The 23,672-nt window shown below is 42.9% G+C and overlaps 1 protein-coding gene across 1 annotated transcript in view; it reads left to right on the forward strand.

The window, feature by feature from the left end:
- Nucleotides 1-21,388, forward strand: part of kcnq1.2 (potassium voltage-gated channel, KQT-like subfamily, member 1.2) — a 164,454-nt gene extending 143,066 nt beyond the window's left edge. The window contains exon 19 of the mRNA XM_075470313.1: nt 19,404-21,388. Coding sequence (XP_075326428.1) covers nt 19,404-19,550 — 147 coding nt within the window. The 3' untranslated portion in view covers nt 19,551-21,388. The remainder of the gene's footprint in view (nt 1-19,403) is intronic.
- The last annotated feature ends 2,284 nt before the right edge of the window (nt 21,389-23,672 follow it).

Raw genomic sequence — 23,672 nt, forward strand, 5'->3', positions numbered from 1 at the left:
GATGTCAACCAACTGGCTAAAAGCAGCCATTAGTCAGGGTGATGTTTCATTTGCATTGAAGCCATGTTGCTTCAAGTAACAACTGTGGCACATCTATTTGTATTTTTTTGGTAGAGGTCATCAATCTGATTGTTTTTGAGCTGGTACAAACTTAGGCTACGGCTACACGAAAACGAAACGAGGTTTTTTTTGAAAACGGGTTCGAAAATTCTTGCGACCACACGGAAACGCGCTGCTGTCCAGACAAAAACGATGAAACGATGCAGTACACACGCCACTGTGTCACGCCACGCTGTGAGACAATAGAGAAGTGTTAAAATTGGCTCCCAGCGTCAACGTGTGACTGACGCAAAAACGTTTTAGCTGTAACAATGGAAACGAAACGAGGCCGTTTTCAAACTTTCCCACTCTGGAACCCGTTTTCAAAAACTATCGTTTTGGGGTAGTGGGAACGCCGGCTCCGTGTGGCCGCGACAGCGAAACGATAAGAAAAAGTATCGTTTACAGTGAAAAACGTTTTCGTGTAGCCGCAGCCTTACAAAAGCAGTCGAGGTGTCAATTGCATCTAATTTCTCAGTATTCATCCTGACATTATCCAGTAAATTACCTCTTTTTAACCAGCATTGTAAAATCCATGGAAAAAAATGTATGAATTGTGAAACCTTACATTTTAGAAGTTTGATTATTGTATCATAAATGTATGATGTAGTAAATGTTCATTTTCAAGTAGCTGATCAGTCAAAAGTATAAATGCTGCTTCAGCACTGCCACTGTTCCATCATAAAGTGATATGGCAATTTTTTTCCAAATTTTGAACTGCTTGTATGTTAGTATATATACTAGAATATATATGTTGTTATAATTATATAATAATTATTAGCATAATTAGCATAATTCTCAAGAGTAAAAATCTGGATGGAACACCGGGAGTTCCACCAAACGCTGTAGTCGTCTGTGTGCACAGCCACAACTGGCAGGAGTGGTCCGGATGCTGGGGGTTAGCTACAGATAGGTTAATCCGGATCACGGCTCAGACCCTCCGTCCTTGTTCAGAACCAGCAAAGCATACTGCTCTGTGTTTTCACAATACGTCCTCGCTGGCATCAGAGCTGTGTTACCAGACAAGGCTTTGTACACATGTGTTTGAGTTTGCGTATTCGGTCACATGAATTCACTCACATGCGGGTTTTTGAGGGGTGAGGCTCATTAGCCACCTCCTGACTCAGGGTGTATTTTGAGGAAGTCAGGGTCAGTGGGTCCCTGCTTACTCATCCCAGGAAGTGAGAACACACAACTGGGCAACTCAAACTCAGACGGCTGATATTGTCATTCAAATAAGGTTACAGCTTTCTTGCTTCCACTCAGCATGATGCATCATGGGACACCCATCAAATATCTTACTTTAAGGATTTACCTGTGGTTGTTACATATAGTTGGATAGAACTTAACAATTATATAACCATACAGTTTGACACTTCGTTGAATTGTCAGACAAACAATAGTGTATTCTTTTTAAATTTTTCAGGGAAGAATGGCAAAAGAAGAAACTACCATTCTGAGTTTGGATTGAAACAATGAAGCTAACAGGCTCACGGCAGCTTGCAATTTGCCACACAACTTATCAGTGCTTGTTACCATGTAGTTTTGGGGGATATCTTCTACTATATTTCTCTCTTAGAGTTGGCGCTCTCTACTCTGATGTAACTTGGGACACTAATTTATTTTAATTGCGTGCATATGAATTTCCCAAATTGAGAAAAGCTTGAAATGCGTCTTATATTGCTAAGATATCAGTGAAATATATCTCATTCGTGCACTGCGGTTTCTGTCTGAGTCATCTCAGCCTGTGGCGGCTTGATAATATGACTTCAAGAGGCGCAATGTCTGACTTGAGCTTTTCCCTCTATTATACATGACAAATCTGAGAAGAAGAATGTTAGAATTTACCCAACTCGTGTGACTTTCTCATCGCCTGTGTATAACTGGGAGAAAATTGCACAACATCAAATTAGCCAAGTCTTTTTTCCCCCTCTTTATGTGATGAACACTCAGCCATACATGTTGAAATTTGATTTTCCTCTGACTCTCTAACCCTTCTTTCTCTCAGTTTCTCACACACTGTGTCACACACTATTCGTTAGACCCAAAATAGCCTCGGTTGGGGGGATCGAGGTGTAACTCTCAGTTCACACAGCATATTTTCAGCCTGTTCTTTAGTAACTGTAGCAGCAGAAGAATAATGTCTCTCTGTCTTTCACTCTCTGACAACGGACACAGTGTGTACAGGTGGCGTGATATTTAAAAACAGAGAGAGTTCATTCTGCCAAAAACTTGAAAATTAAACTACCTGCAGACATTGCCAGACTAGTAATGCATTTTCTACCTTCTGCTAGATCAACAGTCTGAGATCTGTGAACTGCCTGCTTCCTTTGAGGGGGGGCGGACAGTGACGAGGTCAATCCTGCAAGACAGAGATGTAGGGAAACTTGAGAGAAGGGAAGTGGGGCTCTGTGTCATGAAAACCTGGCTCTCTGTTTACTACAAGCTAAAAATAATTCTCAGCCTGGTTTGAAGCATGTGTTAGGCGGGGGAGTGCTTACATGTGTATGTGTGTGTGTCTGTCGTCCTAAACCCAACAGCTGGAGGCTAGAGAGCCCCACATAACTGCTTGGGGGGAGCAACAGGTGGGAGAGTAGGTGAGTGTGGCTCTGTGCTTGTACTGTACATATGTTTGAGTGTGTGGAATGGCTTAAGAACATGAGTGCGCATGATGGGGTCTACATGCAAGTGAGTGCAGGAGTCCGTGCTTACATGTGCTCACATGAGTTTCACACACTAGTTGCCTTGTAAAAACCCTGGTGTCACACTGAGCCTGTGTCCATGGCTAAACCCTAGGCTGAATTGTCTTATTCATGCTCTCTAATCTATTTAAATCACAACTGCCGCAGTGCTATGAATCAAAATTAATGACTGTGTTGTTGAGGCTGATGTTAAAGCTCTGGTATGAGCACTATATTGGCCACGCACGGCGGCAGCCTGCTTAATGGGCCTCTATTTTTGTGAGTGTATGTGTTGGGCAGCTAGCAGGTGTGTCTTTCTCCACTGCTCATTTTTACCTTCAAGACAAGAGGCAAGTGGTATTCCCAGATAGCAGTGACTCAGCTCTGTTAGGCTAATTGTACCGTGGCAGCTGTGTATCCACTCACCCTCCTGTTCTGTCCTGCGTGTATGTAAAATAAAAGGAGAAACTGATTCTGTGATGAAATCTCTCCCTGCTCGTGCAGGGACAGCCAGATAAGAGTTATCACGCAGAGAAGGTGAAGGACGAAAAAAAAGTAAAAAAAACGCAAGCAGTACACTTCCCTGGCTCATTATTGACATACCTGAGATACTAAGAATACAACGGAATGAAGCACATATCCCATGATGATGGCAGCAAGACCAGATCAGATGAACCAGTTTATTTATTAAAAAAAACACACAACTTTTTGCACACAACCTTTTTGATCATGGAAGTTGTTGTTGAAGAACTGTCCTCACGGGCCCCAAAAGCCAAATTAAAAAGAATTTGAATTTCTATTGTTTGACTTTTGTATCACTATGTTCCCTTTGTTCAGTTAGTTGTTCAATCAGTTTCATGCAGGAGCAGCGTTGAGGCAGAGGCATGAGTGGAATACTTTTTGACTTTTATAAGCGTGATGTTTTTTGTTTTGTCTGCCGAGCCCGGCAGGCCCAACGTTGGTTTTCAGGAAAGAATGTAGGGTCATCAAGCAGAGCTGATGGAGTTATTTTGAAAGTTGGCTTTGAAATAGCACCAGACATCCCTGTCCACTGTAAATGGGAACTAGTCAGCCCAGCTGTCATTCCAGCAGCATTTGGTAATGCCACAAGGAAGCTGTTTCATTCATATTTTCTCTCGTTTTGCTCTTTGTAATTTACGGTTAAATGAGCACAGTCCTGAGAGCTCCCTGTACTCGGTGACCTCTCTGCAATTTCCCAACACACCATGACCAGTCGCCTGTCTCCACAACACTGCTCCTCTCCAACCGAGCGTCTCCAGTCTGCGTTATCATTCTCCCCGGCTTCCTCTGACATTTTCAGACGCCATCACTCCCTAAAAAGACCAAAAAAATTACTCCACAGATTGAGTGGCCCACCCAAAGCTTCTTGCTTGTCTGCATCTTTGAGGGCAAGACACCACCACAAGGAAAAATGGACCGAGGGTGATGGGGAAAGATGCTATATTTGGAAACAGATGAGCAACGAGATGTCTCATCTCTCTCTCGTGCTCTGTGTGTTGCTGGTTAGTATGCTGTCTCTTTCTCTGCCTCTCTGTCTGTGTGCGTGTCAGGCCAGCTGTTGTAAGACAGTATAATAAGGCTTTCAATCTGAAATAATACGCCTAATGCTGGTTAAAAGGGGAAAAGGGTTTGGTTGGGGTCAGACTGGCTCCCACCCCCAAAGATCAGCTGGCACACTGTTGGGGCTGTGGCACCAGGCACAGGGCCACTGTCTGGGCAGGGCGGACAGCTGGCTGGGGGGTGGGACACGGGGGATTCTCTGTCTGGGATACACACAGGCACACACATCATCTTTAATTGCCTCCACTGTACCCAGGCAACTCCTTGTTTACACTGAATGTTTATCTGTGGAAGAAATCATTCAAAGTCCTGTTCAGCATCACAGTATAACAGTATATAGAGCAGAGGGGTTTTTAGACACTAGTGTCTGGCAGCTTAGATAAAGGCGTCAGAAATGGAGGGAGCAACAGGCAGCTCTCAGTCGGGACCACCATACTGCAAACTGTTACATTTGAGGGCTCAAAACTTTTTGTCAGTGTCAAAATGACAAAGAATGGCTGCTTCTTGACTGTAGAAAATAGCCACACGTTTGGAGGTATGTTTAAAATAACAGAGGAGTTTGCCCATGGAGTTCTAAACTAATAGATCTCATAGAACAGTCGAACCCTCTTACGTATAGAAGCAGAGATTCTATCCTGTGACTCAAAAATGAAGAGACTCCAACTTCCAAATTCTTGCTGCAGTTGTCAAAACAAAACCACTCTTTAAATCATATTAAATTCAGAGTTGCACTCCTGCAGATTGTTTTCTCGGCTTTGATCTGCTGCTTCTGTGCTGCTGCTCTGAAATGACAGCTTCCACAATCGTGAGATAAGTCTCTCAAACATGGGCAAAAGGGATTTTTACACCTGAGGACCCAGGGAAAGGAGGTTAGAGACCTTTCGGCCAGTCAAAGAAGTTTGTTTGGCCCCAAGTCTTTTATATTACATTGCAGAGGTTGCCAGCCCTATTGTGCTGTGACATAAGATTGTCACTATGTGTCAAAATGTGGCTTAAGTGAAATAATGAACATGATGGCAACATATTTGAGATTACACACATTCATTGCATTGCTTTGTGCAATGGCAACTGTCCGGCCTGCAGCTGTAGATTTATCATTTGCGTCTTTTTCTTTTGATCGTGATATTTGCAGCCTAAGTCATTTCGAAGTCCGAAAAGCGGCAGGCATAAAGAAAAATGACTCGCAGCAAACTGAATTTCATGAAAACGGGTGCAAAAGGTTCCAAAAGATTTTGTAGCAAAGTCTGCACCTCAATAAGATGCAGGTGCCGAAATGAGCTCCTATTATTGGACAAGAGCTCGTTCGGCCCTAAGGATGCACAAATCCCTTTAAGTCGTCGTGGCGCAGGGAACTTTTCGTTTGTGTGCGGAAAAAAGAAAAAAATACATATTTCAGACTTGTAGCCGCAGATTAATGTCGCTGCAGATTTCATTGTTATTTCTGTGAGAAACGTATTCATTTAAAAAAGTGCTGCAACTATATGTGCATGCATTCACATACTTAACTGTATATGTTCATATTTAGTTTGACACAAATGCATATGTTTGTTTTTGTTTTTTTACATTGTTGACTGCAGCAACTGGATCAAAAAGTGGCATACACATACCAAAAAGAAACCTCTTAAATGAATTGCTTCAATTGGTACCAAGCAAATTCCATTTGTCCAAAAAGGCAACGTGTGATTTTCAAGTTCATTAAATCCACAAAAAGTACGCCTGCCATTCCCAGACCAGTAGATTTGCCTTAAAAAAAGGGAATTTTTTCTGTCGACTTTAGTTCAAAACTCTTCAACTCTTTCGGCTTTGTGCACCTGAAACGACTTATCTGAGTAGATTTTACTGCTGTGTTGTGTTTGTGAAAGAGGAATAAATTCAACAAGTTTCCTTTACATTCATCATTAATAAGTCTGTTTTGTTAATATGTGTGTTATTCATCACTCTGATTTGCTGTTTGTGTCGAGGTGGCCTCGTGATTTATAGTCTGGATCTCTTTTTGAAAAGTTAAATAAATCGCTGTTGACTCCACCACCACGGCAAGACATTCCACTTACCACGGTTTCCTCGCACTCGAACGCACCGCCACATGTTAAAATAAACAGTGAAACCCAGATCATTTTTCCAAAGAGGCCGAGCTTTATGTTGAACAAATTGGCGATTAGCTCGTCAGATTAGCCAATGCTGAGGGTTAGCAAAGGTTGCAGCAGTTTGCAGATTCCACGCGTGACAGTTTTGGAAAACAACAGCATCTATGTTGTCAAGAAAAAGTTTTTGTGTGCATAAGCCACAATGCCAATAGTATCCATTTCAATAGTTGCCCTCAACCTTGAGCAAAGTGCTGGCATGCCTCTTGTCATTTATAATATCAGGCTGACTGGCCTATTGATGGCGAAAACAAAGCCACAGTGTGGCCGACCTACAGCAGTGGCCGTAGTAACATGGCACGTCCCTGGTGACTGACGATGCCACGCTGGCTGCAACCACAGCCTGGCACAGAACGGGGGGGGGGGGGGGGGGGGGCTATGTATATGTGTGTGTGTGTGTGTGTGTGTGTGTGTGTGTGTTGAGGAGGTGGGTGTGCATTTGGTGGTTGTGGCAGCTGGCAGCAAAGAGAAGGCAAAGGGGGTTCCTCTTTTATAAAGACTCCCCTGTGTGAACCACATGTGAGGCCACGCCCTGGAAGTATGCAGTATTACAGGACCGATAGATTACCTTTACACACCGACACACTTTTACGTTTCCGCGTATCAGTATTTAATATGCAGCTCCACAAATCACTGTTCTTAAGTCCCTCCTGTCTTGCTGATGAAATGTGGAACAGTGTCACGTTTGTGAGCTGCTTACTAGCACCAAGGAGACAGAGGAATGTAATCAAACTGCCCTGATTTAGTCACGTCACGGCTATTCATCCTCTCATATTAGAGTCTGCGGTGAAGAAATATTAGCGTCTGCTTCCTTGGATGTGTTGAACTAATTCCTTGCAGAGAAGAACGCAGGCCTGAGGTAACTAAAAGCTTCTGTGTGTGCACAAGCACCCAGATGTTTGTTTGGATGTTTGTGTTACATTTATATGTGTGCTGATACATGACAACATTCTCAAGTGTCACACAGTGACAGACTGTTTATAAGAATATAAATTAAAGTATTAAATGTGACTGCAGCCGAGTTCTGTCTTTGCGAGGGCCACTGCACTGGGGACCAGTTAGGGGCAGATCTTGTCCAGCTGTCTTTGAGGACAAATGGTCCTTCAGGCAACTGCTTATTTCTCTCACTCCTTCTCTCCTCCCTGCCTCCCACCTCAACCCCCAGTGTGTTTACTTGACTTTACATACTAAAAACCATTTTAAGTGCTTCTAGCGCTTTGGTAACAGACCTAGAGTAGCTGTGTGTGGTGACAGTTTCCTGGAAATAGGTTGGAAGCAGTTGAAGTGTTTATGGATGGATGGCATTTTGTTTTATGGCTTTCATGTGTAATGGATGGTAATGGATTGTTGAGTTTGTTTTAGTATTTTCTCATTTGTTCAAACTTTGGCCCTGCTCCAGCCGTTCCCAGCTATAATTTAACATGTAACTAATATTATTTGAGTTTAAAGTGTAATGGGACACGAATGTTGTGATTTCATCAGCATGTGATATTTCCAATTGCTACTGTGATTAGAAAAGGTTGACTTAAATGGTCTTTTAAACTTTTTTCTATTTTTTTTAGGGTAATTTCCAAACTATTGAGAGTCTATCAATCTACAGTGAGAAAATTTACAAGTGGAAAATGTCTTCCAAGGAGAAGGCATCTCAGCAAGTTCACCCCAAGGTCCAACTGCGCAATGCTCAGAGAAACTGCCAAAAGCCCAACGCTACATCTCAGACTCCACGGGCCTCAGTTAGCATGTTAAACGTTAAACGTTAAAGCTCATGACAGTTGAATTAGAAAAAGACTGAACAAATATGACTTGTTTGGAAGGGCTGCAGGAGAAAGACTCTCCTCAGTAAAAAGTGGCAGCATGACTTTGCATCTGCCAAGCACGGTGGTGGAGGGCTGATGATTTGGGCTTGTTTCGCCGCCACCGGACCCAGACACCTTGAAGTCATTGAGCCGACCACGAACTCCTCTGTATACCGAAGTTTTCACACATCGCAGCCAATCCATCTGACAGCTAGGGCGTGACTGAAATCGGGTCGTGGAACAGTACAGTGATCCCAAACACAGCAGCAAATCTCCAACAGAATATCTGTAAAAGAAAAGGGTGAAGGTGTTGCAATGGCACAGTCAAAGCCAGACCGGACTGAAACGCTGAGGTAGAACCTGAGGAGGGCTGTGCATAAATGAATGCCCACAATCTTCAATGGACTGAAGCAGCAGGGTAGACCAGACTGATAAAAATCCATTTTCTATCTTCTGGTAGGTATCCATCTGGGCTACATACAGAGATACATGTACAGCCCAACCACCACTTCCGGTTATTGCTAGTAAAAACATGGTTCTACAAGCTCTTAAATCATGATGATTTATTTATTTCTGTCCTGATATGTAAAACTTTAAATGTTTTGGGGTTTTTTCCGCAGTGACATTACACTGACCCACACATCTGTATGTGAAGAAAATGTGTTAACGACACCACTTCAAAGCCTCTCTCTCTCGCTCCCGCCCAACTGATTCCATTTATGGCTTTTTCAAACCTTCTTGCAACTTGAAAGGCCATTAGTGTTGCGTGAACACACACAACAACATGAGGATGCACACAAGCTTTCCCCTCTTACACAGTGACGTCTAAACAGAATTACCAGTAAATCAAATAGAACACGCGCGAGTGTTTCACACAGAAGGTGTGTGCTCTGTACGGCGGAGACAAAAAGGGAAGGAAGACAAGGAGAGGAGGAGGGGAGTGGTGGACGCAGGGGATTGTACGTCCTCGTGAAAGTAGCCTTCAGAAACAAAAGCAGCTTTGAGTGCGCACCCACTCAGAAGAGAGATTAGCCGGCACACACACATACACACACACACACACGCACACACCCTTCTCCACACCACCACAAGCACCACCCCTGCAGAAAAGAGCTTTGGCTGCAGTTTAGTGGCACGTGGCGCAGCCCTTGATGCTTACCATGTGCGTCAGGTGCTCTCGCTCAGTTTCCTGTTCTTTAAAACATAACCACCATTTCCCTCTTTCACTCCCTCCTTCTCTCAGCCCAGAAGCAGTCCATTCACGCCACTGCCATCCAGTCTCACCCTTCATTTCTCCTTACTCAGTTTCTACCTCTTGCTGTCCGTGTCTTTCTCCGTTTTTTTTTTTTTTTGTAAATACAAAGAGTATATTGTATCTGTAAGCGTTAAAGTGGATCCATTCTCTCTGGCAGTAGCCCGGCCTGTGGTGAATCTGAGCCGGGCGAGCTCTGTTTTCCAGTTGGCACCGAGGCTGTTTTTGGAGCAGTTTGGTTGTTCGTTGGGTTGGTGAATTTGAGTACAGCTGACATGTTGGTTTAGGATTCATTCATGCAGTCTGTCATTCTTGCTTTCCGTCTTTCTCACTTTCACTCACTGTTGCAAAGCCTAACCTCAGTTCACCTCACCTTCCTGGCTTATGAATTTAATAGCACAAAGTATTACAACATACAGGAATGTCTTTTATATCGGCAGCTTCTGCGAGATGTAGTTATGAAATGAAGATGCGAGGAAATGAGAAAACTCACCGACGGAAGTTTTACAACTGGGTCACATGAATGTAAAACACAGACATTTTCACACATTCGCCGCATTAGCTTGCGGTTTTCTGCTGTTTTACTTCATCTAAATGGAAACCAGATTATTGATTCTTTAAGAAAACCAGAGGGGGTGAAGTTTTCAAGGCCATGGTTGTCTTGGTAGTGGTCAGATTAAGTTGTGGAAAGTCTTTCAAAAGTCGAACATTTTTACATCAGGGTCACAGCAGGGAGCCTGAACTCAATCGCATGAAACCAAGCGCGCGCGCACACACACACACACACAAAAACAAGCAAACAAACTTCCTAGCACACTAAATAAAGTTTTAAACTTTTGAACTACACTAACTTAACCCTGATTCCTAATACCGGCAACCCCTTTGCACTGGAGCACCACCACACACTCTCACATAACCCAAAGTAGTACAGTTTTGCATGAAAGTCTGCACTAACGCACTCCGACACAAACCCAACAGTAATTAGATGCTATCACATTTCATGATCACAGTTCAGGCCCAGAACTGAACACAGCCCTCCTCCCCTCTCCTCAAAAATGAAAGGGACCAGAAGATGAGTCAATGCACTCACAAGGCAGCAAAAGCAAACTGCGGAAGATCCAATGTTTTTTTTGGACTGCTCTTCTTTTCTTTCCCTACTCGGTCCAATCGGGTTTTGAATCCAGCTCAAAGTGGCTTCTCTTACCTGCAGGCTGCCACCGCAACTCCCTTTGCTTTTATTTGTCTTTTACAGTGTGTGATTGCGTTGTTTTAGGACACTTTCATCTGCACGGGTCTGTTCCAATCTGTTCCAAAAGCTCCGTGCCGAATCTTGAGAATTAAAATGTGAGAAGCCTGACAGGTATGTTTAGAAGTGTGATGTAAGAAAGCAGCATTTCAAAGCATTTCTTCTCTACTCACTGAGATCCATCATGATCTCCAACAGACACATTTGAAGACGAATAGAAAACACCCCTCAGAACAACTGCTTTATGGTTGATGTCTTGTTGTTTTATTTTTTTCTTCGACTGAATTTAATGTCTTGGTTGAAAATGACCAAACTGACATCAATTCAAAGTCTTAAATGTTTGCACATTGTTTTTATATCTCCTTACATCACAAATCCTGCTCTTAGGCACGGTGTGTACCTGAAACTCCGGTTTCAGGTGAGCTGAGGAAACATACATCAACCTTCACAATGAAATGTTAAAGAGAAGTCAAATCAACTAAAAGACTATTAACATTTACCTTTAGACAATTAACTATTTCTGAGTGAAAGGTTTTTTTTCATCATTTCAACTAGAGAAATAAGAATGATTGGTACTTGGCTGGCACAGTGGGGCTGTTCTGGGTTTGTACCTGCTGGTCTCTCTGCCTCTGTCTGGAATTTAAATGCTCTTCCCAAAGGTATTTGTTTTAGGTTAGCCGCTATTTCCAGATTATTTGTAGACGTAGGTCTGCGTCAGTCTATCGGTGTTTGTCTCTGCTCTGCTTGCGTCTTGCCCAGTGTCAGAGATAAGCTCCAGTGAATCTGGCAGATAATGTGTAACAGACAAATGATTGTGTAGGTACACTGGTTATCCTTTAGCTTACTTGTGAAAAATAGTGTCTGTTCAATAGAAGTTTAATACTGTTTCCAGAGTAGCTGCCAACGGTCCCTGTTTATGTGTCAGTGATGGAGACAACACAGCCAGTGTCTGGTCTCCCTGAAACAGCAAATTCCCGTTCAGCCGTCTTTCATAGCATGAGGTAAAGTGAAAAAAAATGGAAGCATCTCAACATAATATTGCAGACTTTCGCAAACTGTCCTTAAGCCCTCTTTGACTTCCATATGTTGACGTGTTTTCTGTAAAAACAGAGGCCAGGGAGGCCAGTTCCCTCCTGAAAAGGCCAGTCTTCTCTGATTAGCAAGTTCTGTTGAAATTTAAGAAAGCGCTTTCAATGGTAGCGACAAACAGCATGCACTCCTGAGCGCAGGAGGAGTCCTTAACATTTTTTTCATTGTTTTCCAGGAAGTAATAAACTCTAAAATACTGTTGAGAAAATGTGTAAAACGGCTTTAACGAACCGGCATTGTTGGGCCAGATACTGGTGTGTATCACACACAAACAGTTCACCTGATTTCATGAGAACTTCCGAAGTGAAGATGCTGTGCTTTTGCCTGCAGTGGTGTGGTGTGCTATATATATATATCGAATCCTGAAAATGATTTTCAGTTGGAACCTTTTTCTTGGATAATTCCCTTTATACTATGTTTAGTTTCCCATCATTAGTCAGTAGTGTGTTCTGAAGTTTTCAAGTGTGTGCACACTTTCGGTCAGATCCTCTCCCCTTTGTTTTCCTTTCTTCCTGGCCTTTTTTAATTTCTTTCCCTTCCATCACTTTCTCTTCCTGGCCTGATTTCCATTCTCTGTCCATGCAGCTCTGTTACAGTAATGATAATGATGACCTCTGTGTAATGCTAGCTTGTTATTGGCTCACTAGAAAGGCCAGTGAGCCACCCTCTGCTGCTTTCTCTGCATTGTCCATTGTGTCAAGAGCAAAATGCTGGGTCTTGTGTGTGTGTGTGTGTGTGTGTGTGTGTGTGTGTGTGTGTGTGTGTGTGTGTGTGGGTGTGTGGGTGTGTGTGTGCGGGTGTGTGCGGGTGGATGGGTGAATCACAAAGTCTGAGTGAGCTGTACAGGATATCTGTTGAGAAAGACAGAGAAACTCACCTGAACTGACCCATGCTGGTGCTTGTGTCTATACTCCAGTTTTCATGGAAGTCTGGAAAATAATGGAAAACAAACACTTTATCCAATGCTCCATTTTTGTGATATTTATGTCTGTATGGTTATTGATTAATCAGCATTTTTCTGCTCAACTGTTGCCAGTTACTTTGAAACACTTGAACCTGCTGACTGTTCAAGACAGCAGCTCATCACCAGAATTGGATTCTGAATTATTTGAGGAGTTTGAATTGACTTTCTCTGGTCACCCGTGTGAGACGGCGAGGAACCGATTACGACTGATGCCGCAGCAGCATGATTCAGGATTAAGCATAAAGTTAAAACAAGCCCGGGACGGCGGAGCAACAAGTAAATGGCCTGCATTTTCTGTAGAGCTTTGCTAGTTTTGTTGACCACTCAAAGTGCTTTGCACCGCGAGCCACGTTCACCCGTCCGCACACATTCGTACAGCATTTCTTAGACTCTCCTTTTTCTAGCCTGCGCAGTGTTCTTCTTTCTCCAAACACATGCTCACGCACTGATGAATGCATCAGAGGCAGTGTGGGGTTCAGTGTCCTACCCCAAAACACCCTTTATTCAAATGAAGCAGGAGGTGAAGGTGAGAAACAGACGTTACAGGCTGACAAAAAGGCTCAAAAAGGAACACGACAACACAGCGACCAGTTCTTGTTTATTGGTTTCACATCAGTCACGGGTCCCTAATGTCATCAAGTTGCCTCGACATTTCCTGTTAACTCATTTTTTTTTCTTTTTGGCCCGCTATATAAAAAAGTGACCTGAGAGGCATTCTTTTAATGGTACTCTGGAATCGATCATTGCCTTAAAAAGGCAGTTGGGGGTGGCGGTCTATTACTCATCCCGCCTTCAAGGGAGTTGATTAATCTTTTGTTAAATTAAACCCTTTCTCAAATTTCAAATCAATATATATATCTATATATATATATATCTATATCTATATATATATATATATATATATATATATATATATATATATATCTATATATATATAGATATATATAGATATATAAAGAATAATGCTGTAAAACGTCTGGTGTTAAAGGGGTTAAATCACTCTGCTTTATAAGGTCACAGTTGTGGGAGCACACATATTACATATTCATTACAGCATGCAGGAGTGTGACTGTTTCCCTCTAGTCTTATATGTCTGTCTGTCTGTCCCCCGCTCTGTCCCTATTGTCCCGTGCAGCTGAGAGCATTTCAATGACAGGAATCTTGTTTTGCTAAATAGCGTGGCCTGGACACACTTAAATGCCAAGACATTCCTGAAGCTGGTAGACTTTCCTTCTTGGCTTCTCGGCTCTCCTTGTGTTTCCTCATTTTTCACTCCTTTTCCCTCCTCATCATTCCTCAGTCCCCCTTGAGGTTACCGTCAAAGAGAGAGAGAGAGAGAGAAAAAGAACAAGGAGAGGAGGACGATGATTCCCTCGTAATGAATTATTGTGGATTTTGTTTGCCCGTGCGATCAGTGACGGGGTGTTGAATGCTGAAAGAATGGCTATCAACTCTGTAATCCAGTCGGGACGGCATTGTGTAACGTACTGTATATCTCAGCCTTGCTTTCCCCTCTGAATGAGCCACACCACTTCACAACACCTAATTACAACTGTCGGGGCCACCACACACTCCCTCATCAAGTATCTCATATCCCTCTTGCGTGTCATGTCTCCATTCGTCAGTAATCATGCAATGGTCGAATTTGGCATGGCTCAAAGATGGCAGCGGTCGTAGCTTCAGGCTTTTTCTCCAGACTTTCTGAACCTCCAACAGATGGCAGTGTGACTCAGAACAGGCCAGCTTGTGAGGAAATACTGTGGACTTTAGGGTAATGCTCTTTTGCAAGACACAGAAATAGTAAAGCAGACACTTCTTCTCTTCTATTTTCTACCCTTCTTTCTAAGAAAAAAAAATTGAAAAAAGAGTGAGTCCATTTACAAGCTGTATGACCATTCAAACACACGCGTTACAGCTGAAGCTTGCTGTGTTGTCACAGTGTGAACTCTAGGTTTGATTCTTGTGCAAATCTTATGTCCCTGGAGCTGAGTAAATAATAATGTTATTTGCACTGAGACAAGGCCTGGCTAAGCAATAGCTGTAATGAGGATCTCAAGTAGGCATTATGGAGCTCATCCATGTTAAATCTAGATGATGTAATGCACGTCAGACATGGCCTGTTGCTTTACTTGCTCTTTGTACTGCGGCTTCTTTGTCTAAGAAAATGTGCCCTGCAGCGACAGTAGAGCAGATGTTATTGCACCTTACCATGAATTGGGTTTGTGTCCACCTACGTAATGTAATGGTGCCATTTACATGTCTGATGTGAACTGCTTTGCTGTGTACTCCGTCTGTTTGACAGACCTGTGACGTGACGGCTTTGAGCATAGTTAGTGTCCCTACAAGGATGTGTGTGGTTCTTTGTTTTCTTCCTGTTTGTTGTCTTGTTTGTTGGTTGACAAGCACAAACAGGTGCGTACGCTGAGTGCGAGCGCTTGCTTGCCTACGTGTGTGCTTGTGTGTTTGTTGCGTACCAGATAACAGAGAGACAGTCCCCGGGGAGGGCAGGAAGGTGGTTCAGGAAGGGTGTTCCTGTGTGAACAGGAGCTCTGTGTCGTCCCCACCTCTGTCCTCGTACTTCATGTCTCCGCCGGTCCGCGAGATTACTGGAAGTGCATGAATTACTGATTACAGATCAAACCCGCTTCAGATAATGTACTCACTGTGGGTTGTTTGTCAGTGCTGTCCTCGTGAATTTAATTCTCATTAAGTATCCATGTCTTGGTCTGTTTGTGTGTTCAGCTTTTCCAGTCAGCTTCTTTCTGTATAATAGCGTCATTTATGTTGATCCTGCATCTCATGCTGAAGATTTCTCCATCTGCAGTGAGGAACCAGTGAGCTACCCCAGTTTCCCATGTTTCATTTCCTGAACGTCCAGTGATGGAGTAAAGTACTGCTGAAAAGAGAAGAAAAGTCCCCCGCTGATCAAATTCGCTCGTATGAGGGTTTGATGATGATGGCAAAGAGTGGTGTCAGGGTCAGTTGGCTCATGTTTTTAACTTTCATTTGTCCCCTTTCTATCACTTACCTGCACGTGGTTTAGCTCAGAGAAGACAACAACATTGTATATATATTCAAGTGCTTCAAATAAAAGACTCGCCAACTTGCCAACCTGGAGTCGCCGGGAAACCCCTGCAGCTGAAGTGTCACTGTTTGTGACCGTCCCATGTGTTGTCTGTGGTCAGAGGACAGCTGGAGCGTCACCTGTCGCCGGGTCAGATGTGTTTCTATGCCACAGCGCTGGTGAACGCAGGCCGAGTACACTTACAACCCTGCAGCAAATTCTAAAGGCGGTTTCATAAGCCAGATATATTTGATTAGAAATTAATGTAGTGCGTGTGCTCTCAAAGAGCCGGGCAAGATGAGAGGAGGGGGCTTCAGCAAAAAGGAACAGCAAACAAATCTTGTAACAATACAGTCTGTGTAGGGCTTGTGGAAGAGGAAATTAGCTTAACAGACAGTTCTGCGTTGCACCCTCAGAAGTCAGTCATCCAAACGGTGTTGATTCACAAACACAACTGTCTAAAAAAAACCAAATCATTCCCTTTGATCTGTGTTTTCTCTTCTCATTTATTGTCATCAGTAGAAACACGGGGAGATGCAGTCTGTCAACACCCAAGCCGACAACCACAAGGGAGACAGTCACACACACTTGCACAATCTCTGTGTTCTTTCAGCGTTGCCTCACAATACGGTGACGAGAGAACAACATAAGCATGCTCGGCATTCAACATCAGGGCTGATGAATCGCTCTTATGTGTTTGCGTTGTCATTGTTTTTTTTTCTCATCTCCCCGCTGGTCTCTCCAGCGCCTCCAGTCAGACGTGCGGAGGGCAGAATTCCTGATCCGTTTTAAGCCCCAACCAGAATGTTGATAAGTCCTTAGATTACTACCCAACATGTTTATGATACCCTATTATTCTCTAAGCTTCATCTAGACGCCGCGCGTGCTTCGTCTACTTAGCGCAGCTATTTAGGTCACGGTACCTTCTCAGAGAAAAACACTGGCGATCTTGAACTATCATGAAATCTCGGCAGAAAAAGGTGTAGATTAAGCTATTCATGCCTGGTCATACTGAAAAATACAGCAATTATAACTAATACAAGAAGGCCGTATTCAAATCTTTTGATTCTCGTTTTGAGGCACAGAGACACCGATATTTGACTCATCTTTAACCTTGAAGTTCAGAGTTAACCTGGCACAAGTCTTTTAATGTTTGTTGGACATTTTGACAGTGTACAGTTCTAAGTTATGACCACTGGCGGGCTGCAATGTGGTTTTATTCCTTTCTGTGACCTACCCTGGTATTTTAGATTTAAGCTTCCTATTATGGCTCATATTTCAACAACAATAATAGCTGCTAAATGTCCCGCTCTGCCATAAAAATGTCCGGGCCATCAGGCACACACAGTAAAAGATGGGGAGAAGGAACGGCCATATCCTTAAACCTATGAAAATGCCATTGATGTTAACTATCCAACTGCGCCCTGCCAGAAATGCCGCAGTTTGGCCAGAGTTTCTATCAGCATTACATACAGACAAGAGTCTGAATCTGTCTGTTCTCCTCGGAGTCCGAGAGGTTTTGGCTCTTTGATGTGCTTTTCTGTTTGGGCTTTGATTTACGAGGCGCCGTCGATATCATTTTCCCAAAGTTTTCGAAGCCATTGGAGCATCAGAGGATTTTGGTTTCCGAACGTTTGTCTGAATTTACTTCTGGAGGGATAAGCAAATCTGTACGGGGGGGATAAAACCAAGGCTAAGGCTGTGAAGATACTGAAAACCCCTTTGAAGTCACACGGCTGTGTGAAATAAGTTTCCCACCTTCTTTTTTTGGAGTGTGACTTTGAAGTGTGCATGTATTTACCATGATTCTTGTTCTCATACCCTTGCTTGCAAAACTTTTGGTCAAATCATTTTTTGTTGTGAATGGTTCAACAAAGACAAACTCATTTCCAGCAGGTTTCAAGTCAAATAATAAGTGTTCCTTTGACCGTTTTGCTACAGTTTCAAATGAACAAAAGAGATAAAGAAGCTGCGTAAGGCTCGTAGTTCTGTGAGATTCTTTGGCTGCCTTGCACGCACCTCTTTTGAAGTCTGTCCACTGGTTTTCTGCAGTCTTTAGATTAGGTGACTGCGAGAGCCCCCACGGCTAAACCTACACCTTTGAGGTAGTCCACTTTGTGAATTTTGATGTCCATTTAGGACCATTGTTCTCTTACAGAAGTCATCCTCTTTTTTTTTTTTTTTGCTTATTAAATTTACTGAAATCCATTCTTCTTCTGATAGCAAAATATTACCCGTGCCACTTGGTGAGCACAAGCCTAAATCACGATTGATCCACCTCTGTGCTTAAAAGTTGGAAGGTAAAGTTTTTAACTGAACCCTCCACCTGCTTTCCAACAGACAAACCTTTGCTCCTTTGAGGCCAGAAATTTTTATTTCAAAATAACTTGGACTTGTTTCCAAAATGCATGTGCAGGCCTGTTTAAAATGGTCATTTGAAAAATCAATGATACATTTTGTGATGAGGAAGCAGGGAAAGTTTGGTGTTGCGTGTGCAGTTATTAATGAACATTACAACTCTGCACCACATGTCTGCTAAGTCTTCCTCGGGGTCAGGGGGGCTGTTTTGCCTCTCCAGCTGTCTCCAGCTCCTTCTCTTTGGACTTCCACAAAGTTTTACTGGTCATGCAGACCTCATAAAACAGCTGACCTCCACCTCTCCTGTTTTCTGATGTCTCTTAATTACATTTTGGACCTTGACAAAGCAGCTACCTGAAAAACATTTCTGTCCTGCTGCGTGGATAGTGCAAATTTGAATTTCCAAACTGCGAGGCAGCTGATTGTCAGGGCAGAGTTTGAGTATTCAAAGTATTCAGAAAGCTTTGTTATCCTTGAACTGTAATTTCTGGGAACGCCCAGACTGTTGCACGACTTTCCTCTTCCTTTATTCACTGTAGATACAGAAATAATTCAGGAATCATGCTTCAGATAATGTAAAGAATGTTTCATCTTTGTCTTCTGCTCCCCTAACTATTCAGTGTCTTGAGTTCTGAAAGCTTTTGATCATCACTGAATGCATATGTTCACTGTATCTCCATGCCACCAGCCAGTCTGAGGTTTATTAACTTGTGTAACTCAGACGGTGCCATTTATCTGTATTCACACAATGGTTAGGCTGGCTGCGCCCTGTCAGGGATGTGTCTGTCGGGTGACACACCTGTGTTTACAGTTTGCAAAGCTTATAAACAGTGACCTATGTGTGTGTGTGCGTGTGTATGTCAGCCCGCTCATAGATCATATAGCTCAACAGCTTTTGTAATGAGTGGCTTTACCAGGTCGACGCCAACTGCAGACATGTCATTATATCTCCTACTACTCTGTCATTGTGATAGCAACTACATTAAAGAGGCGGATGGATATAAACCAGTGCTCAAGCTCCCTGTCGACGCTTTGTTTATTTCATAATGCAGGTCTGCGCGTTAAGCGTGTTTATCCCACAGGCATTCAGCTAACATAACCTGTTTGCATTTTGTCTTTGTGCTGAATTCAGATCCACCAGATGGACCAGAAAATGGACTCAGTCCTGCGAATCCTCGCGGAGCAGTTCTCTCCCAAGCCGGAGCTGACATCCAAACCCTCCATCCGCAGGGTGACCATCAAGAAACGCACGGCTGCTAGCAACGACGAGGTGCCCTGATGTCCCAGAGTCGTTTGCACTGAATGAGAGGATGTCATCATCAAATGACGGTTAAAGAATGGAAACTCACTTGTACAGCTTAGCTCCCTATGCGGTGGCCATCATGCAAACAACAAGGGGTCTCAGTCTTCCAAAGCACCTTATATCTTTTCCTTTTACAAGCCCAAAGTTTCTCATTGACTTTTGAACCCCTCAGACAAGAACAACTTTTAGCTGTCCACCACATCCATCCGGGACACGGGGGGACAAAACAACGTCTCTTAGTGGGATTCATGGTATCGAAAGCAGGTCGACTGACAATTGAAGGCCCTGTTAAGGTCTTTCTTTTTCCTTTTTGTTTTTTTTCTTAAACTCAATGTAGCTTTTGTCTTCTACACTTGTGAAGTTTTCCCTGCAACACGCATTCGCAGCCTTTCAAGCAGTAACATGCTCCATGAATTTATTTCACTGCATTGGCCTCATAATCATACTACTCTGTGATGTTAATTTATGTGTGGCCTGTCAGTGAGCAGCATTCCTGGACTCCAAATATTATTCCAAAGCTAACTAACCCCTTAATGAAGTCATAATGCTGTCAAAGCGCTCCAGTTTCTCAAAGACAGAGAAAAAGAGAAAATCCAGAGTGCAGAGGCATTCCTCGAATCCGTCTATTATCTTGGCACCATTGGCACCTACACAACAGGGTTATTTCCATAGACACATATCCATCAAGCCTAACCGAACTTAGACCGCAGCGTGTGTTTGTTAACCGGGATCGAATAACACGAGGAGGGAAAGGCGGACTATCTGTTGATTCTGCCTTGCACTAGGAACCGGAAGGCTGGAGGAAAAGAAGTGGCACAACAGAAATGTGTCTTGAATGGGTCGTGTGGCTAAGGTGGCGCTGATTTACAGTGAGGGTTGCGCTAATTAAAAGCAGCAGAACTGCCATGACAGGACCTGGTGCCATGTTACAGGAATACAGTACAGAAGTTATGTTTCGGTCTCTGTGTTTGCTCAAGGTTTTCACAAGGATTTTTCATTTGGTTATCAGTCCTCTGTTAGCCTTGTCAGAGCGCTCACACACACACACACACACACACACACACACACACGGCCGCATGAATTAGAAAAAAAAAAGTTTGCCCCATTCAAAACTCTGATTTTTTTTTTTTTCTCTTCTAAGCTAATTAAGTGCTGAATTCCTGGTTAGGGCAGATTACTGACTGTGAGTGACTAATGAAAAGAAACAATGGAAAATGGGGCAGCATTGAAACAGTGAGCAGCAGACACACTCATTCTGTGTGAAAGGAAATATCAGGCCACCGCAGGTAGCACACATTCCCAAAGAAGCGGACAATGTCATGTTTCTGCATTTGTCTGACAGGCAGCTGAGGCATGTAATGTGACAAGCAGAAAGCAGAAAATAGCTTAAACTATGTAGCCTCCCGTAATTATAGCATGCGCATTCCTAAAAAGACGAAAACACAAACAAAAGCGGGGTGAACAACGGATGTGGAAAAAGAGTGGACACTTTTTCTCTGCACTACTATGTATTTTCATATTTGCAGTGGTTAAAATTAGCTGTGGTTTCTCTTCTGTTCAGTAAAGTGTTTGCATATTTAAAGGCTCTCTATATTTGTGACAGACCTTGATACGTACATGCCCGTCTCCTCTCCTGTACAGTTTTCTAACAGTTGTAAATACAAACACTGCCTTACTACACTGTTTATAACTACGTGAAAAGATCAACCCCACATTATGTCTGTTTTGTTGGAGTGAGGTGAAACCCGGCGAGGCTCTCGTTGTACAAATAGATGGAAATGATTGTAAATGAAATTCACACAAACCCTCTGCACTGTAGCTCTACTGTAAATAATAAAGTTCCTTTTCATTATGCTCTGGCCTGCTTTCTTGGCTTGTGAGAAATCTGATTACCAGCTCATCTGTTCCATAATGTGCTTTCATTGGAGGGTGAAACCTGTCTCAGTTATTTGGAGCGCTTTGTCTAAATCTCCAGCCCAGCTGGGTCAAGGTAAGTCATGTGCTGGAGCTTCCATCCAAATCTCAACTTCACCACGAAGGAAGGGGAGAACGAAGCAATAACACATCCACTGCGCCTGCTTTGAACTTCAATATTCCACAACCCATTGAGTGAGGCATGCAGAGGAGAAGAGTAAACGTCTCATATTACCACTCAATTATATTTGCCTTCAGAGGCCAAAGAATACTGGGGATGTCCCAAGATCAGCACGGTCCAGCATTGAGAGAGAGAAGGGAGATGGAGGAGGGAGGGAAGGATAGGCAAGATAAGGAGGAGAGTCAAGGCAGCAAGAGCATGATGAGAGAAAAGAGAGAGAAGGAGAGCCATTTTCAATTAGCCACAGGACTGCAGGACGCAGTCAGGCCGGTGCCTATTTTTCCTCCTTTGGTTTCTGTCACTGCGAGACGAGATTTTGGCAGGAGGAGAGAAAGCGAGACCCCATGGCAAGCTGCATCTGCAGAGACTGCTCTGTGTCGCCCCGTGCTCCTCTTTCATCTTCAGACTAGACCGAGAGAAGAGAGAGAGAGACTTCCACTTCAAAAGACAGTTTGATGTCAGAAGTACACAGGAGCGCAACCTAAAAGAGGATCTGAAGAAGCATTTATGGGGAGAATATAAGGGGCCCACTGTTACAGATGCTTGGATGGTGAAATCCAGCTGTCCCAAAGTTTAGGCGGAGGAGGAACTTGAGCAACATCACGAGGCGTCAGACTTCATAGGTTGTCTTTGCTGTCTTTGACTCTGCCTGCAGATCCACACTAAGAATAGAACAGAGCTTCATAAAGCTGCTGAAAGTTGGCAAGTACAACATACAGGGCACATTTATTTGGTGGCACTTATACAGCCGCATTCAACATATTGTTATTAAGATGCCAAAATACCAAAACCATTATTTTACAGCAGCAGTTTGACAAAAAATGCCATTCTGTGGCTGCGGTAACCTGCAAATCATCACACAAGCTGTAAAGTTTTTTTTCCCCTGTTTATGAGTCTCTTCGCTTTATATTACACTTATTGTCTAATATAGTCATCATATTTGGACAAATCCCTGAAGAACCAGCAAGTGAATAAGAGGACAGTAGGAAATACAACAAAGAAAAACAAAACAAAGAGCAAGAAAACAACACTGAAAAAGCTTCAACCTCACACTTCATAAATCAGTCAGCAAACAAAGGAGCAGTGATGGCAATGCTGAAAACATAATGGGACTGTTTTGAAAGTGAAAATAAAACATTTCATGAGTAAAAAAAAAAACTCCACGGCCGTCAGTTGTTATGTAAAGGTCACTTAGTCCAATCGGATGGATAAAAGCTCATTTTTCCTAAAAATGGGTCAATAAGGAGCATCTAATCTGTGCTTCCTAGAGCTCAATTTGAAACATGAAGCGGGGGAAAAAATATGATCAGTGAAAGTTAATGCGTTTAAAAATAAAACGGCACCAGTGAAATTATATCCAGAGGAAGCCATTTAAACATAGTGCAGGGTGTAGCAACCCAATATAGATCCTCTGAGCATATCATATCGTATATAACAATGAGGGGATGGAGATAAGAGTCGCAAGCATTCTGGTAAACAATGTCAGCATTGCTTGTGCTTGTATATTGTGGTCTCTTTGTGCACTGAGCTGGCAGTGTGTCTGGTTTATTGTTTTGAAGCCACTTAAAGTTTCTCTAGTGATTTATGTTATGATGTAGGAACAATTGCCGATAGGATAGGGACAACAATAGCTTTGGTAAGTAATTGGTACTAAATAGAAACCGCTGGAGGAACATGTTGCAGCTAATTAGAGTAACTGGAAACAGGGCAGTAACATGGCTGGCTTTTAAAAGAGCACCTTAAAGAGGCAGAGTCCCCCAGACATAAAGATGGGTGCAGGTTCAGCAATCTGCTATCAAATTCAATATGAGCTCATTTATTTGATGGAATTGTAAAAGTCTCAAATTATATCCGTAGTAGCACAACTTTTAGTAATATCAAATATTATATATAAAACAACAATTTAAGTCAATAATTTAAAAAAAATTAAACCAGTTGTTCTTATAGTTCAACGAGCTCTAATTTCAAGCCACAAGGATAGATGATGAGAACTGAGATAAACA

This window comes from Odontesthes bonariensis, chromosome 7 (genome assembly GCF_027942865.1).
Source record: "Odontesthes bonariensis isolate fOdoBon6 chromosome 7, fOdoBon6.hap1, whole genome shotgun sequence".
Lineage (NCBI taxonomy): Eukaryota > Metazoa > Chordata > Actinopteri > Atheriniformes > Atherinopsidae > Odontesthes > Odontesthes bonariensis.